General features: G+C 36.1%; 1 protein-coding gene across 1 annotated transcript in view; it reads right to left on the reverse strand.

The window, feature by feature from the left end:
• Window positions 1-13,793: 13,793 nt before the first annotated feature.
• The window catches only part of ETNK1 (ethanolamine kinase 1), a 30,008-nt gene continuing 26,361 nt past the window's right edge, over window positions 13,794-17,440 (reverse strand). The window contains exons 7-8 of the mRNA XM_062591782.1: window positions 15,566-15,639; window positions 13,794-14,369 (exon numbers count right to left, since the gene is read on the reverse strand). Coding sequence (XP_062447766.1) covers window positions 14,297-14,369; window positions 15,566-15,639 — 147 coding nt within the window. The 3' untranslated portion in view covers window positions 13,794-14,296. The remainder of the gene's footprint in view (window positions 14,370-15,565; window positions 15,640-17,440) is intronic.

A 17,440-nucleotide genomic window follows, 5' to 3' on the forward strand; every position in this document is an offset into this window, starting at 1 on the left:
TTTTCTTTTTTTCTTTTTTTTTTTAAGTAAAGAAAGTTATAACAAGGAGTTGAAGGCAGACAAATTCAGAGGAGAAATGAGGCTACGGTTTTTAACAGCGAGTCTGAGCAACCGTAGAAACATGGGGCCTGTTGAAGAGGTGAGCTCTCCGTTGCTGGTGCTCTTTAAATCAAGGCTGGTTGGCGCTTCCTGAAGGCACTGGTCGCTTGGTTCAGTCTAGTAGTAGCAGGAAAATATACATACATATACATATATATATACATACATACATATTTTATATATATATATATAGCTGTAATTATGGGAAAAAATCACAATAAGCCATCTATTAATACATACCACACTTAAGATCAGTGTGAATCTACTTTTTAGGTTTTTGCACATGGTAGCTAATCTGAAGGTAACTGGGAAATTGCCAGTGATTCTCAAATTACATTGAAAATCAGGAATTTGTTATCAATATAGTCAACACTGGTAGAAGGTGGATGTTCAGAGTTAAAATACTGCCCTGGAAATCATGTCACACAAACATTTCCGACTTTCAAATTTTGGTACTAACTGTAACAAAACCGACTTTTTAACTGTTAGGGGGAAGAGGAAGAGATGCTCGGTCTGGAGTAACTGCCCTGATGTTGGGAGATCAGTGAGAGGCGGGTTAGACACCTGCTCTCCTTCTTGATTCAGAAGAAGGGACTTCATCTATGCCTCTCCCATTGCCCTAGATCTCAGGAAATTTTCAGCAAACAGAGCTCATTTGTAGAAAGACTTCAGTCTCAGTGAGCACCATTTTCTTGGGGGAAAAAAAGATGTATTTTAAAAAAACTCAATCAATTTAATATCTGGGTTTGATTCCTGTTTTTGCTGCAAAACTCATTGTGTGAAGCTTAGTCTGCAATTTATATTTCTATTACGTTGCTCTTTACTTGTAAAATAGGAATATGACCTTCTTTTACTTTTAATTCTGTTGTAAGGTCCTTGGGTGGCAGACTGTCTCTTTTGCTGTGTGTGTATGTATATACACAGAAAGTAAAAAGCAAAATAGCTTGGGTGTCTAAGCTCATTTGAAATATAGATAATGTTTGCTCTTCTGCTGCTGTATTTAAAAAATTATAGTCAACAGTTAGAACAGAAACTGCTGCTAAGGGATATTATCTGCCTGCCATCCATGACATGAATATCATATATTAAAATATTGAATTATTTGAAGAAATGGAATTATTTTATGCCATGTGTTTCTTTGTAGAACAATATGACAGTAAGATAACATTTTGCAATTTCAGATCATTTCCCATGGCAAGGAAATTACATTTGCCAGCCAGCTGGTTTTTTGCTCCATTTAATGTACACATGACAGATACTGGTTAGGACTGATGTTTTTAGTAGAATGCTGTTCAAAACTAAGTCTAATAACTGATACAATGTTAGAACACCACACATCAGCTTCTGATACTTTCAGCTCACAAAATCTAAACATGCTTTGCAGTTTTTTAAGTCTTTGATTGTTTTACTTCTATAGTGGGGGGGTAGTGCATTTCTTTAATTACATGCTATTATAATATGAAAAGATAACACATAATAATGGACATTTTATATTGTAATAGTGCAGTATATAGGATATATTCTATTCTATATAAATATGTCTAATATATTTATAGGTATGTTATGTTGATATTGTTTGCACTAATTTTATGTGTTATATTTGTTATACAAAAATATAAGGGAAGAGATTTACTTTTTTAATTGTGGTAATAGTAGCTTTTGCTTTTGTCTTTAAATCATTATTCACAGTTTGCGTCTCTGACAGAGGGGACTCCTGCTGTTGTTTGTTAGTACACAAATCTAGGACTTAGACAATCTGAAGACACAAAAGATGGCAGGAAAAGAGAAATGGAGAAAACAAGAAGATTGGGCCAAATCATGTTAGTTAACAGGATAGTAGCACAGCAAGGTCTAATATTGAATCACTTGCTCAGATAGATATATGTCTAGTGAATCCAGCTGGTGTGTATGTATATCTGTTTACAGGACAAAGGAAGATTTGAATCAGCAGTAATATCCCATTTGGTCCAGCTCTATGAGATGTAACACAGTAACAACAATATTACTCAGTGGCAAAGTTTAAAATACCACTCATTTTTGGCACTCGTAGTAATTCTCAGATTGCAATAACCTAACACAAGCGTGTACTTTTCAAATGAGGCAGCCATAATTCAAGCTACTGAATGACACGACTTACAAAAACTTGGCACAAAAAAATAATCACAGTAGCCTTGGTCTCACCAATTCATTGATGTAATCCATATATATTATTTCTTGTAATTTGAATTGCTCAGCCATCTCCCCCTGCCATTCTTCTCTGGCCTCCCTTGTCACAGACCAGGTTAAATATTTGCAGTTCCCCCACCATGTACACTTACACAGTTTAGTAGGCAGTAACCAGCACCTTATTAAAATCACAGTCTTTCTGATCCACAGTCCATTAAGTCAACTGCAGCAGCTTTGCTGTCTTAGGCATAGAAAATGGGCCAGAGCGATTCTGCAATGCCACTCTGTGCCACAAGTGAGACCAACTAAATATTGAGATAAACTTTTGTATCCCAAATATTCTTATTGTGCATCTTTTTGAGGTGGCTCATGAAGTAATTTTTTTGCATTATTATTTCTGCTCAAACTTTTCAATAACCAGCTGGGATAGGTAGAAGATGGATAGAAATCTTCAGATTCATGTCAGCACAACATAAATATCACTCTACAGAAGGTCTAAGGCATGCTATAATAGGATTTTTTTTCTCCAGGTTTTTCCTCTCATTTTTTTGATCTAGAGAATCCTAAGCAGTTGAAATGTAGCTTTCCTATGTCTAATAAATAAATAAATTTCCAAAACACAAAGCTCAGATCTTACAAGTAGACCTGTGGTTTTGGGAAACCATGGAAAAGTCATCCTGAAAACTGATGAATCTCCAAGTTGTCATCCAAACATAAAGATATCCAAAATCACTATTCTGTTTTAAAATACATACCAGAGAAACAATGAAGTAAAGCAAATTAAAGATGGCCCTTTATAAAGAGGTCTTCATTTTTTCTTAGAATCACAGAATAACTGAGGTTGCAAGGTACCTCTAGAGATCATCTGGTCCACCTCCCCCATACCCACCCCGCTGAAGCAGGGTCACCTAAATCAGGTGGCCCGGGATCGTATTCAGTCAAGTTTTGAGTATCTCCAAGGATGGAAACTCCACAACCTAAGCACCTGTTTCAGTGTTCAACCACTCATGCAGTGAAGAAGTGTTTTCTTGTGTTTGAGTGGAATTGTCTGCGTTTTGGTCTGTGCCCATTGCCACTCATCCTGTTCCCGGGCGCCACTGGCAAGCAGTGATGCTTTTTCTCTGCCGCAAACTGATTAGCTCCAGCAAATCTCTGATTTATTCTTGCCACTCTATTTGTTATCTCCCCCTGCCCAATCTCGGCTGCTCTCTGTCATTCATTCCTGCATTTTCTATATGAGCTCTCCACTTTCCCTCATGTCAGGACACTTTTTTCATTAATAGCTCTCTTTTCACAGGCTTTCCCCCTCTATATTACATTCTTCCTCCATACGATTTTCCTCATCTTTCTCCTCTTTCCTCACAGCAACACGCTCGTCTTTACGATCCCCTGCAAATGAAGATCTCACCTTTTACATTTCCCTCTATTCATCAGTTACTTAGATAACTCATCTGCTATAACCACAAACATTTGCATGCATATAGTTAAGAATAGGGGAAAGTATTTTCTTGGCTAGCACATAAGATGCAGAAAAGACTGTTTCCTTACTGTGCAGTATTTTTATTAGCTGCATTACAATTAATTTTGTTTGTTTTGACCTGCTTCTAAAATCTTGGTACAAATCAGTATCTGCAGCGAGAGATTGCACTATTTAGGTTCACGTTATGATTAGTCACGCTATCGCTAGTGTACACAACAGCAAAAAGCTTTTGTTTCTCAAAAAGCCCTAATACAGTCTGACATTTACACGACAACTTAATTCATCCGTCTGCATAAACTAGTCAGCTTCACTTGATTGCAGAGGAAATACAAAGTGGTTGCAAGATGGTTTGGTGCAGATAAAAGTCCACTCTAACTAGTTACCGGAACTGCTGAACTGGGAGAGGCACGCAGACTGCTGGGGCCCGGCGCTCCTCGTTCAGCTCGGTCCAGGTCCCCAAAGACTTGATCAAGGGGATTACGGCCGCTAAAGCTATTCACCACTTCTCCTAGCCTGAAAAAAAAAAAAAAAAAACAAAAAAAAAAAAACAAAAAAACGTTTTGCCTGAAAAACGTCAGGAAGTTTGTAGTAAGAGCTGGCGAAAGCCTGGTGATTCCACCTTAACAGGCTGGATCAAAACTGTAGTTTGGAGCAACGTTAAGTTTTGTGTGTGAGACTCGTTTTATTTCACATCAGCCTGCACAACAACATTATTATGACAGCCCAGAGAGGAAGCAAGGCAGCAGCTGCTCACAACCTGATGCTTCTGACCAACTTTTAGAGAGCATCTCAAGCATTTAAAAGGTCAGATAAATGAGGTTTTCCTCCCTCCACAGTCTTTTTTCTTGTTATTTTACTGATGAAATCTGGGAAAAAAACACTGCTGTTTTTATAGTGCAACACAATTGGCAAATACCCACGTTAGAGAAGTGTAGGTTGTAGCATGCATGACTAACGATTAATGATGCTCATTAAAAAATGAAGTTCTGATGAAATTCATTAATGCTTGGCTTGAGTCTTGCTAACAGTTACGCAACATTAAGAGCAAGGCAATTACAGATCTTGGCTGCAACTCATTGAGAGATAAAAGAATATCCTTTTTCCTGTTTAACTCAATGTATGACATGCTGTATTACAAAAATATGCTGTCTTGAAAAGCTTCTTGAACAATGAGACACAGTCTGAAGCTCCATTGCCACCTGCGGGTAAGTGCTGGAGTTTGCCATCCTTTTTGGGTTCAGAGAAATAAGGTATTGACAGAAAGGAACCGCAATAAAGTAAGAGCTGTGCTTCTGACTTACCCATTAGTCATCAAGTTATTCGAAGTAGACAACACCTTTGACTCCTTAGGTTACTGCTAGCATTTGAAGAAATCTTTGCATTGCTCTTTTCACATGCCTAAAAAAGGGGGTGGGGGGTAAACACTGACAAGCAGCTTTATTCTAATTAGCACTGCAAGAAGGTGGGATGAAGATGACCTCCAAGTTAATAGAAAGGAACATTAACGCTTAGGGGCTAGAAAGGAAACAAGTCATGTTAGCAGCTTAAGCCTAGAGTCTCAGGGAAGACTTACAAAAGAGTATGCAACAAGATTCACAGTTATTGTCTCAAAGCCAGCTTCTGGTGAAAGAATGGTTTTGCCCTTGTCCAACAATACAAGCAAACTATATTTGCTTGTAAGCAAACTGTGGGGACGTTAAAGAAAGAGAGCTCACACCTTCTGCTTGGAACCAAGTGCAGATTCTTGATGTAGACTGTAGGTAGACTACATGTGTCGATGTACTTAAAATCAGTTCACTCTTACTCTACTGGACTTTGCAGTGCTAATAGGAATAAAATCTTCTATTGAATATACCCTTCGTAATTCTATATGCATCCTACATAATAGGAATCATTTCTGTTTTCATTAAGGGTAAATGTGTTATTTTGATTTCACTCAGGGAACATAGAACTTTTTTTTTAATACTATGAGAGCACACTTTATGTAATTGATGCTTAAATGGAATACATATTGAAGTCCACTACACATTGTTTTATTTCTGTTTTATAAACCATTATCTGTGGTTTGCTCTGTACCTCAAGGAAAATGCCCTATTTAAAACCATACTTTCTGAACTGGCTTGCAAACATTTCTTTATTACTTCCCACTGACGACTTCTAGCTCAGTAAAGGCTTGTTCTGCATTTTCTGCTAAAATAAGCCAAGATGTGAAAGAAGCAATTTTACCTGGGAAAAAGATTCCATGTTATGATGGATTAGCCCCTCAGCACAGGAGCTCTGCTGTTCACAGTGAGCAGAAACCAGCCACAACTTAGCAAGTAGGGGAAGTTCTGAGGATGATGGAAGAAGAACTCACAGAAACACTGGCTCTTGGCTTTAATGATCAATTTGGTAGGGACAGGCAAACCTTTAAATCTAGTCATAGCTTGTGTATTTTTTATTAAATAGAAAAACTAGTCTTTGACTTACCATTTTGTCACAGAAATAGTACTTTGGCAGCAAAAAACCCCACGGAAATAACAAGCCCTGTGTTTAGGTCAATGAGAGGCAGCTATGCTGGCAGCACTAGAGACCCTCACATGACAGAAGTTGTGCATATAGTGCATTACCATTGATCATTGCACTTACAGAAAACAATCAACAAGTTAAAAGGTGGGGATCACACAAATCAAGAAGTAATTATTATAAATAAAAACTTACTAAAATAAAGATGAAAGCCTCAGTCTCTCACAATGCTGGGTCATGTATTTTCTTGGACCAAGATTAGTCTGTATTTGTACTTAGCCTAATTTTTAAGGTTTTGCTTTATTTGCTTGTTTTATCTGTCTCTTAATGGCTATACACATAAATTATTTTACTTTTTAAAATCAAGCCTACTTAGAAACAAGACTAACAAAGATTTGTATTTAATGCATGTAGAAAAGTCCTATTTCCAGTGATAAGCATGGCAGGTAATAATGGAGGGCAGAATTTGACACAAATTTTCTTCACTATATTTACTGTGAGCAGTTGCACAGGGATAACTCAATCCCAAGTAAAATTTAGATCTTGGTGAAGTCGTTCTCCTTAAGGTGTACAAATGAGATACAGGAAGTAGAATTTTACTGACATAAATTTCAACATCTCAGTTAAGCCCAAAAGCAAAATTCCTTATACTGTTCTACCAGCACTGAACGCAGAGCCTTTCTTCAGTATAATGGATCAGACTGTAAATGGGTCCTGTGCATTTAACACGGCTCTTAATGTGCACTAAAAATACTGTGCACTAGCCCAAGCTTTTCATGTATTTTTCCTTGATACTTAAAAGCAGTAAACCCTACCAACAGCTGTATTTCATCTAGTCCCTGTCTCTCGAGCCTTGAAATTTTAGCTGTTAATAACCAATTCCACCTTTAATATGGCTCAAAGTATTTTGTTTATAGATGTGTTGTTAAGCTTAGAAAAAGGTATTTATTTTGAAAGGAATCCAAAGCCCTTAAGAAAACTGAACCATTCCATATTAAATGTTTTTAAATCTGTGGAAAGCATAGTCATCACAACATATGCTAACAATGCAGTTAGAAACCAACTTTATTGTTGCAGCTTTAAATTATTTACACAATATAAATCTCTTTGAAAGATACATTACTTCATTTAATCAGTGGTAGAAGGCCTTATTATAATATAGCTTCAACATTTATTTCAAAAGAAATACAATTCACTCCAAATGATGAATGATGCAGCTAAACACCACATCACACAAGAACGGTCATGGGGTCTTTGGAGGGATGACAGTGCTGCAAGATGGTAAAAGCTTATTTTTAAATCAGACTTATTTTATTCACAGGACATAAATGAACTCAAATGTTTAAATAAAAAATAAAAATAAAAAAGCAAGACCACCCCCTCCAAAAAAAATGCAGTGAAAAAAGACAGAAAATGGAATATACCCCTAATATAATACGGCCCTGATTCTGCAAGTATTTAAAAGGTTTTAAATAGCTGGATTAAGAGGCTTGAGACAGAACCAATGCATCTACTTAAATCATGTTTAAGAGAGATTGAATACATTCTCAGTGCTGAGACTATTTAAAGCACTTGTGTACAAAGCAGCATTATACTACCACAGACTATATTTGCAATACAAATGTTAAAAGGAACATTTCTACAAAAAACAAAAAAGCAAGCTTTCACACACTAAAGACTTTACACACCTACCATTTTTGATACTTAAAAATTACTACCACCTAGCGCTTAGAAACATCTATTTTTCCCAGTTTATTCTGCATTTTACAGCATTGTATATAAGATTTTTCACATTTCTCCTCCTCCACAGTTTGATTCATCTTGTGTTTTGCATGGATCTTTGCTGTGTGGAAAAAAAAAAAAAAAAATCTATCCAGAAAGAAATGCTGTTGCAATACCACAAAAACAGGATGGACTGGTGCAGTATCTCAATTTCAGCATATATTTCTTACATTTCAAGTAACTTGTGTGCTTTCTAAACTTTCAGCAAACTTTTAATTTCCACAAAGTCTGGTAACCATAGCCATGTGTTCTGATTTCAGACTACTCTGTAACTGCAGGCCCATTTCAGTCAGTTTTTGGACACTTAAAAGAATGAAATAACCTACTATTGTCAAAGAATCTGGTGCAAGAACACCTACATGGTTAAATATGAAAAAAGCCAAACACACACTTGAAGTAAGGCAAATTAATCAACTGCACATAGATTTTTTTTTAAAAAAAGTAGAATTTTAGAATGCATCTTCTCTCCCCCCCCCCCAACTTCCCTTTTTCCTAGTTACAGCAGCTTAAACTTTATGGATCAGGTCCTTTGGAAAACAATTTAAAAATCAGAAAATGCTATTACCAGTGTATCATCACATCACTTAAAGAAAAGCACCATACAACTGGCAAATGCCAACAATTTATGCATCTTCCTTTCTGTTCTAAAGGTCTATAGGCCACAGAGGTTGGTTTCTTCCGACATGTGGCATATGCACCTGGGCAACTTCTCACTGCAGAGAGCCTCTTCAAGCTGTGTGGCTGGCCAGCAGAATACCTACCTTGCACAAGACCAAGGTCATGGCTTTTTGCATCTTTCACAACCAGTGAATACAACTAGCATTCAGCCTACTCTACTAAAAACAAGGGGGGGGAGAGGGGGAAGAGAATCTCCTGCAGGACTGCTCAACACCAGCCTTGTATTAAGTGGAAGTTTAATGAAATCCTTTCTGTTCTACTACTATAATTAAAACCTGCCTGGTATGGAAGAAATGACAGGAGACAGTAGCTAATTCCAACAGTTTAGTACTCTAGCACACTTCAAAAGGCATCTAAGAACATATTGAACAATACAAAAACATTAAATCCCATCAGGTGACAGCCACTTCACGTTCAGACAGATAGGAGGTAGTCAGCCTTTTCTACAAGCTGTAGAAAGCACTATCCCAAACATGAGATTATATTCCAGTTCATTATATTAAAAGTGAGTGAAAAAAAAAGGCATAATCCAAAAAGCAGTTGCCTAATTTTAAGATCTCTTTCAGCAGGAGTGATAAGGGGTATTTTGTAAGCTTTTATTATCTACAAAGATAATGCTTTAAAAGAAGCCTCAGCTTCATTTTGAAACAAGCTCTTTCTTTACAATTTGCTCATCTTTAAACTATGCACGTAAACAGAAGGCATATCCAATACCTTGTCACGTGAAATACTTAAACTTCCATGTGGCTTTTACTTATTTTTACTGAGCCCATCCCTTCTCTTGACTAATAATTCTGTAACAGCAACTTACTTTCCAGAACCCTTGTAAGTGTTTATCCTGATAAGCATGTGTACTGTTCGTCAGGCATGGGTAAAAGTGACAGAGCACATGAACTCCACCAAGATCAATCTGCCAGATGGACAATGAGACTGGTGCACCAGCATTTTTCAGCAACATTATTAAACGCAGCAGTGAACAAGAACTGAGTAACAGTCTGAAAACACAAGAGAGTTTAAAAACAAACAGGTGGTGAAAGGCAACAATAATAGTATCTAATCTGGCATTTAGGGTAAACAACTGTCTATGCTTCACTTCCAGGGTTAAAGGCTTCTTCAAAAGCAGACTTCCTACACCAAAAAAAACTTTTCAGAAGTCATTATAATATAGTAGAAGACCATTTTAATCAAATAAAGTAGATAATGATGATCAGATCTGGAAAGAACTTTTATATTTTAAGGTTAATAGTCCTAACATGTTCCCCCTAATGAACTGGGGTTAGCTTTGTCTTTTTTTTCTTTTCTTTTTTCTTTCTTTTTTTTTTTTTTTTTTTTTTTTTGGTGGTTGGGGGGAAGGTAATGGAGAAGAGGAAGCAGAATACCTCAGATAAGCTTCAAATGGTCTAAAGAGACTACCAATATTTTTGTGCTATGGAAAATGGCCAGCAGAACTATTTTAGTGATTTGAGGTTTTATTATAAGGATTTAAAAGTTAGTAGCTAATCCTACTATAAGGCTATAGCCACCAAAAATGTTCAAGTCAGGAGACTTCTATCCAATTAATTCAATTGCTTTCACCATAGGAGTACGCTTCCTTATAACAGGACTTCAATTCTACATGTTTCAGTTTAGAAGTCACCAACATTCAAAGATAGACAGGAAATTTCTAGAGGTTTAGTAAGTAGACAATTTTAACAGCCTTCCCTATACCACAGGTACTACATGTACTCCTGATACTTAGTTTGCTCTAATATTAGAACAGATTTTTCTCTTAATCTTATCACTGTAAAAATTCCTTTATTCGCAGGATCATTCCCAAGAGCATGACGCTAAAAAAAAGCTAATCAAAAAGATGACATTGGATGCCCAAGGCTATAAATGGATACCTTAACATAAAACTTATGCTCTGTTACAGGTCAAGTTAACAAAAGAAGTCAGCACACAGAGTTAGATTTCTTCTTTACATCAAAATTTCTACAAAATAGGAGAGAATACAATGCAATACACGAGTCCATAAATGCAAGATACAGTACAATTCACACTAATTTACAAATGGTTATTTACACTGTTGTATATACATACACAGTCAGACCTGGTTAATGTGAATCTGATAATTCATTTTAAAATGCAAATTAAGGACTGTAAATGAAGGAATTTTATGGTATGCGAGATCAGATCAGTTATCATTCAGGTATCTTTAATGCTTAAATGCTTTAAGAAACTAGACACAGATTAACCACATCTGACTGCAGAAATGAGAAGAAAAAAATTCACACTGTTCTGCTTTACAAAAGCAACCAGGCCACTATGGTCTATTGACTTGATGCTAGTTATGCATGAATGCCATTACTAACAATTCTCTTTATATTTACAATATAGGTTTAACTACAGAAAGAATTATTCATTTTGGCATTCATGCCCTTAGCTTAACATAAAGGCAACAGAGTATCTCCTTGGCAAGTCAGTCAGAACTACTGAGGGATGTTTCTAGAGCTCAGTCTTTTTCTTTTTTTTTTCTTTTTTTTTTCTTTTTTTTTTTTTTTTTTTTTTTTTTTGTCCTCCTTCAAGTATCTTAAAGTTGCTATACAAAGACTGAGATAAATGAACTGAAACAAGTACAGGTTCTCTAGTTTGGTGCTTTAGTACCTAACTTACATTCAGGATGTCCTGTATTCACAGTTTCAAGCTAGCTTATATCCTGCAATGCTACTGCAAGCTATCGCTTCAAGCTTAACACATCTGCAGATATTCTTGAGGAAGCGAGACTACTCAAGTGCTACCGGCTAAAACTGACATGGAGCAAGACTCAAGGTAACTGGTATTTCACTCTGGATGGTGTTTGATAGTATTTCCTCAGAACTTTTATCAGGAATTGTTTTAATCTGTACTTGTCTTGAAAGAAAGATGATGCAAAGCAGTATTTAAGTGTATAAAATGAATTTCAACATGCAACGTGAAAACCTCTATCGTACTGCAAAGTTGACCACTGTAACCTGTGATAATCCTTGTGCTTCTTCAAAGTGGCTCAGGAAAAGCTTGCAGTACTTATTGTCTGCTTCAAAGTGCTTTTATGGGATTCAGTGGAACTTAATAACTCCACAAAATGAGATGAGCTGCACTCAAAGAGCTTTGGTTCTGCAGGAGCAAGTTTTCACTCTTACAGAGTTATTGCTACTTATGCTATATAAACAAAATACTACTGAAAAAATTACACTAACTCCAAACTTAAATAGTACTGGCACTTGAAGAGGGAATATGGAAACTGTCGAGAAAGTTAGACAGAACCTCAAAGCGTTGGATTTCCCAAGACTATGTGAATTCCACAGCCTCTTTCAAGTATTTTATGAATACAAAGCAATACTGCCAGAAATAAAGTCACCACTTGGAGAACTGAGTTGCATTGAGTAACTGAGTTCTAAAACTCTTTATCAAATTTACTTCCAAAGAGATCTTGCTGAACTTAAAATGGACTACCAAGAAAGCAAGAAATTACTCTATGAGAGTTTGCTGATCACATCTACAGGGAGAAAAAACAGAAAATAAATGTCTTCAGTGCTGTTTCATGAGCTCTAGTAACATCCTTAATGACTGCTACAGAAGGAAAATATGTCCATTTTACTTATTTGTTTCTATTTAACTATCAAGAGAATTTGCCCAATATAGTAGCTTCCAACAAATAAATGCTAAAAGAAAACTAGTATCTAATTTCAAGTTAAAAAAAAAATCCAGATTCTCCCATTTTTATTATACTTTTAAGATTTTGACTGAAGAAAATAAAAAAATTGGAGACATTCAGAGATGAATATAAACCAGTTAAGGGGGGGGGGGGAAATCTTGCTTTTGTAAAATAACAGAATGCCATTCAGAATGGTCTTTCAAAGTGAAAATTTTTCATTCACAATTGCTTTTTGTCCTGAATCAACCCAAGCTTTTGTAAAGCACAGACATATGTATGTGTGTGTATATACACACACACGTACACATATCCATATATGTATACACATGTATATATATACACACACACACGACAGTGTGCTCTAAAGCGATTTTGAATAAATACCTTTGCTGGAGTCTGTACAAAAGGCTCCCCACAATATTTACTCTTCAGGTAAATTTGTGTTTACTTGTGTATATGCACACACACAGACTTTGTACATGTGGGCACTTAAGTGACCAAAGTGCAAAGTTTTTCAAAGTATAATCAGGGTTCAGTATATGCCTGCCCAACTCCACACTACATTGTTAGGTTGGTTTTTGTTTGTTTTTTGAGATTTAAAGCCTCTTTCCACTCTAAACTTATACATTACTTTGCTAAGTAAACATTTTCTTTTCAATTCACATTTTGTAATCCAGATCATTCTTGGTATAATAGCTTTAAGAAATAAGAAAATATTAAATGTGTGATGATCAAGGCTCCACTGTTCAAATTTTACGCTCTCCTGTACTGTCTTTTGAACTGGAGACTTTGAAAAATTATTTGCTACCACAGACAAAAAAAAATTAAAATAAACAAGAACATACCAGAACCTGCAACTACAAGACTAAGCATTTAAGACTAGGATCCAAGGTTAGAAGATGACAAAGCAGAAGGAAAGATGTCAACAATACACGAACTGTAAACCTAAGTGTCTTGCTCCCCAGTGCAACAGGATCTCTGTTTACTAATCTTCAGTTCAATAGTCCATTATGTTCAATACTGCTGAAGCACATCAAATACAGAGACCAGAATAGTGTTCATTTCTGAATCAAGTTTCAAAATGGAATACAGATTTTGGAATAGTGGTCTTTTGTTTAAAAAAGTTCTCAATAAACAAGCAGCTTTCCCACAAAAGTTAAAGATGGTACATTTCCCATCTAACACTCTGACAGTTCACATCCTTAAAGAATCTGACGGCCACAGAGCTTTCACGTTTCTACAGCTTAACATGCCAAGAAGGAAAAAAAAAATGAAAATGTTATTTACCATTTCAGCAAAACAGGTTGATTCTTACACAACTGAAGTACTGCGAGATGGAAAGCTACTTTTTTTTGATCCTCCTAGCCTTCCCTCTCCTCTCCCCCCCCCCCCCCCCCCCCAGTTACTGCATACTGGTCATCAGTATCACAAGAGTGTATCATCACTGATATTTTGCTTGTATAGATTTAACAGATTGATATTCTCTGACTGTGTAGTTCTCTACTATAAGTTAACACAACTTCATTAAAGTTGTTAAACAAATCCTTTGGAATAACTTCACTGTCTGCACCCAACTTTTCAAAAACACTGATGAAAGCAGCAATGGAATCATGTTAAACTTATAATAAATAATTCACATACAACATATGTTAAATTACAAAAAAAGGATTAAATTGCCATTTCTACAACCTTTTATAGATTTAGCAAGTTTCTAATCCGTTTTATATCAACAGCAGTAGGTATGCTCTTCATATTAAATTTAACATTGAAGGACTGTTCAGAGGCATTATTTATAAAGCAAGAATCACCAAGTGAGCATTATTGAACTTCAACAAATGTTTAGCTTTTTTCCAGTATCTGTTCTCAGAAGATTCAGGGGTTGTCTATCCACTTGGTAAGCTTCTTCCTCTTCATTACTCAGGAAGAGTTAATGTCATGACCTCCAGCTTCATTTTGAAATACTGGTTAAAACGAACAATTGCATACCTAATCAGAGGGAGACAGAGATTAAGTTAAGAGCAGAAAATTCCGTACATAAATGGAGCCATACTAGAACTAATCAGAAGTCCACCTATCCCAGTACATTCCAGCACCCTCCAGAGCAGCTGCTGAAGGAAGAAATTAAGAACAGAACAATTATGTTATGGTTAATCCTCAGAACATCCTCCCAGCTTGCTCCAGTCTGCAGAACAGTAACTTCTCCAGGGTTATCAGAGGTGGTGAATGGACAGCTGCACTTCTCCAAAGCCTGAGTTTATTTCAAGAATGCTGTTTCAAAACTCGATTCAAAACTGCAAAACAAAATTTGTTTTCTACCACAATGTGCTTTACCTTGGATTTTTGTGCCATCTAGTGGTTACTAACAAGTACTTCTACTTGAGACTGGTAAGTCAAAGCCAGGGTGGAGGTGGGTGGGAAAAAAAACTTTCTACACCAACTCTTTTACACAATGACGTAACACAACTAGGAACCTGCCTGAGTTATTAATGCAAAAAATTCTAAGCTGAAGCAAAAGTCTTATATTGAGTGAAGGTGATAAATAACCTCTTCTAGTCTCCAATGGATAAATTCCTGTTTATTGTGGTGAAAGAGAAAGAAAAAAACATGCCAAAACACACATTCACTTGAAATAGAACCATGTGTTCACTGGCATTATAGATTCCTTAAAAAGGATAGGAATTTTTCCTATCAATATCCCATGCAGCACAGCACAAGATAAACAAACTCTTTTGCATGAAAGCCTGGTGTCCTGATTTCAGGGGCTGGAAACATAGCTCATGTCTGTCAGACACTACACCACACTGACCAACTTACTCGGCTTCTGTGCTTTTGTCTATCCAATACACAACACCTACAAAACAGGTTTAATCCAATCAGAGTTCTTTGGCATGTTATACTATATGCTTTAGCACAAAGGCACATACTAAGTTGGAGAACTTTCAGCAACAAAAAGCAGACAACTTATCATCTCGGTATCTTCACAAGTTTCTCAAAAAACAAAACAAAACAAAAACCAGTAGGCTTATATAGATCAGGTCTGCTGCTCAGAGCTACCAGTTTCTGATAGTTGGAGTGCCAGACGACATGATTTGCAGAATTCCTTCCAACCTCCAACTATTCTGTGATTTTATGAAATTCATTATCAGGAAAAAAAAGTGTCTTTATGTAGCAAACATACTCACCCTAAGAAATCAAAGTCAATGGTAGAATATTTGGCTTGAATCAGAGCCCATAATCCCCAAAAGAAGTGGGATGCCTAAAGGAAAAAGTTAGAAGCAACAGATTAGCACTAGATATAAAAAAAGATACATTCTAACATAAAGACCAAATATATATGTATATACATACATATATATAGAGAGAGCGCGCGAGAAGAGCGCGAGAGCGCGTGCGAGAGATAGTATCTACAGGAGAATTATGAACAAAAAATCTTTTGTAAATCTGGTATGTTTACCAAAACATTTTCAACAAGCATTCAGACTTAATTACTTAGCAAACAGATTAGCTCCACAGGTCTCCTGACTCAAAGTTTCTTTTCCAAGAAAGATACTATTGTATTTGTAAAATAGTTCATCAATTAAGTAGTGTTGTGCAACTACACACATGGTGTTAAAAAGTACTTAGGAATACTTCTATTTCATTTCCATTTCTACCAGTTATTCTACAGGTATTCAACATGTGCACACACACATACACATATGTATGCATAGAGATCAACCTCCTTTTGATTCTTTGAATATATCTTCTTAGATTTATACCTTACATCCTCTGGTTATATCTTCATTACTGACTTATATAGAGAGATAAAATCTATACCTGTGTAGGAGAACCTCTAAGTCTTGTTCAGTTTCATAGTGAAACTATGGATTACATGAACGATGGTTATTAGTATACGTCAATAAACTTTGGAACACACACACACACATACACAGAGGTGATAAACTGGATAATCTCCTTGTGAAAGATGCATTTAAATTCTGGACCACCAACATTACACACAATACATTTCAAACCTCAGTTCTGTAAATAGCAGTTTACTGTAATTACCTAAATTGCTTCCTGAAACTTGCAGGTAACACCACTACATTTACATGTGTCTTTACCAGATGCATACAACATATATGCATAAACACATGCCTGAAAACACCTTAAACTACAACTTACACATGTGTGAAATCTCTCTTCTCTACCTTTAGTTTTGGTAACTTTACCTTATGGTAAGCAGTTTGCAGTTTTACACTGACATTCATTAATTCTTGTCTATTTTCTCTTAATAAAACCTCCCACTTTCAATAACATTATACCTTGTGTTTGGCAGTATTTGTACACCATGTGTGGTCTACAGACAGGTCTTGAGCTGTTCTCTAAACAGAACTCTATTCTCTTAAACATTAGTATAACCACACTTTAGAACTGCCAAAACAATGCTAAATTTTTAAAACAGACCACTAGCCTAAATAATTGCAAATCTAGCTTTCCTAAGTGAATGGGACAGCTGAATTTTGAAGTAACAGTTGGTAATACAGATTAACAGAATAACGGCAAATAAGCAGGTGTTCTCCAGAGTAAAGACTTATTTAGTAAATCACCTTGCTAGAAATACCAAATATTTTCTCACTGCAACCATTGGCTTTTCAATAGAAAACTAAAGGCATTATGTTAACTATGATGTATTTGGACAGTTGGAAAGAGGACTGAAGGCCAGTTTGGCTTCTTAGCCCTAGCTCTCCTTTAGTTTTATTTTATTTTGTTTCTTACTATCTATCTGCTGGGTGAAAGGCTGTTCTGCCGTAACACTTCAGGTTGCAGCTCCCAAGTAAAGCAAGCTCAGTGCTAATTGGAAAACTAACAAAGACAACACGAACTTGTAAGTAGCTTTCAAAATAATGCAGAGATACAACCTTTAAGTAACACCTGGAAAAGAGATGTGCATCTTAAAATTACTTCTAACTGTGTGTGTGTGTGTGTGTGTGTGTACACACATATGTATGTAAATACGTGTGTGTATACACACACACCCACTTACGTATGGCATTCAATGATTAAATGCCATACCT

The sequence above is a fragment of the Rhea pennata genome, chromosome 1 (genome assembly GCF_028389875.1).
Source record: "Rhea pennata isolate bPtePen1 chromosome 1, bPtePen1.pri, whole genome shotgun sequence".
NCBI lineage: Eukaryota > Metazoa > Chordata > Aves > Rheiformes > Rheidae > Rhea > Rhea pennata.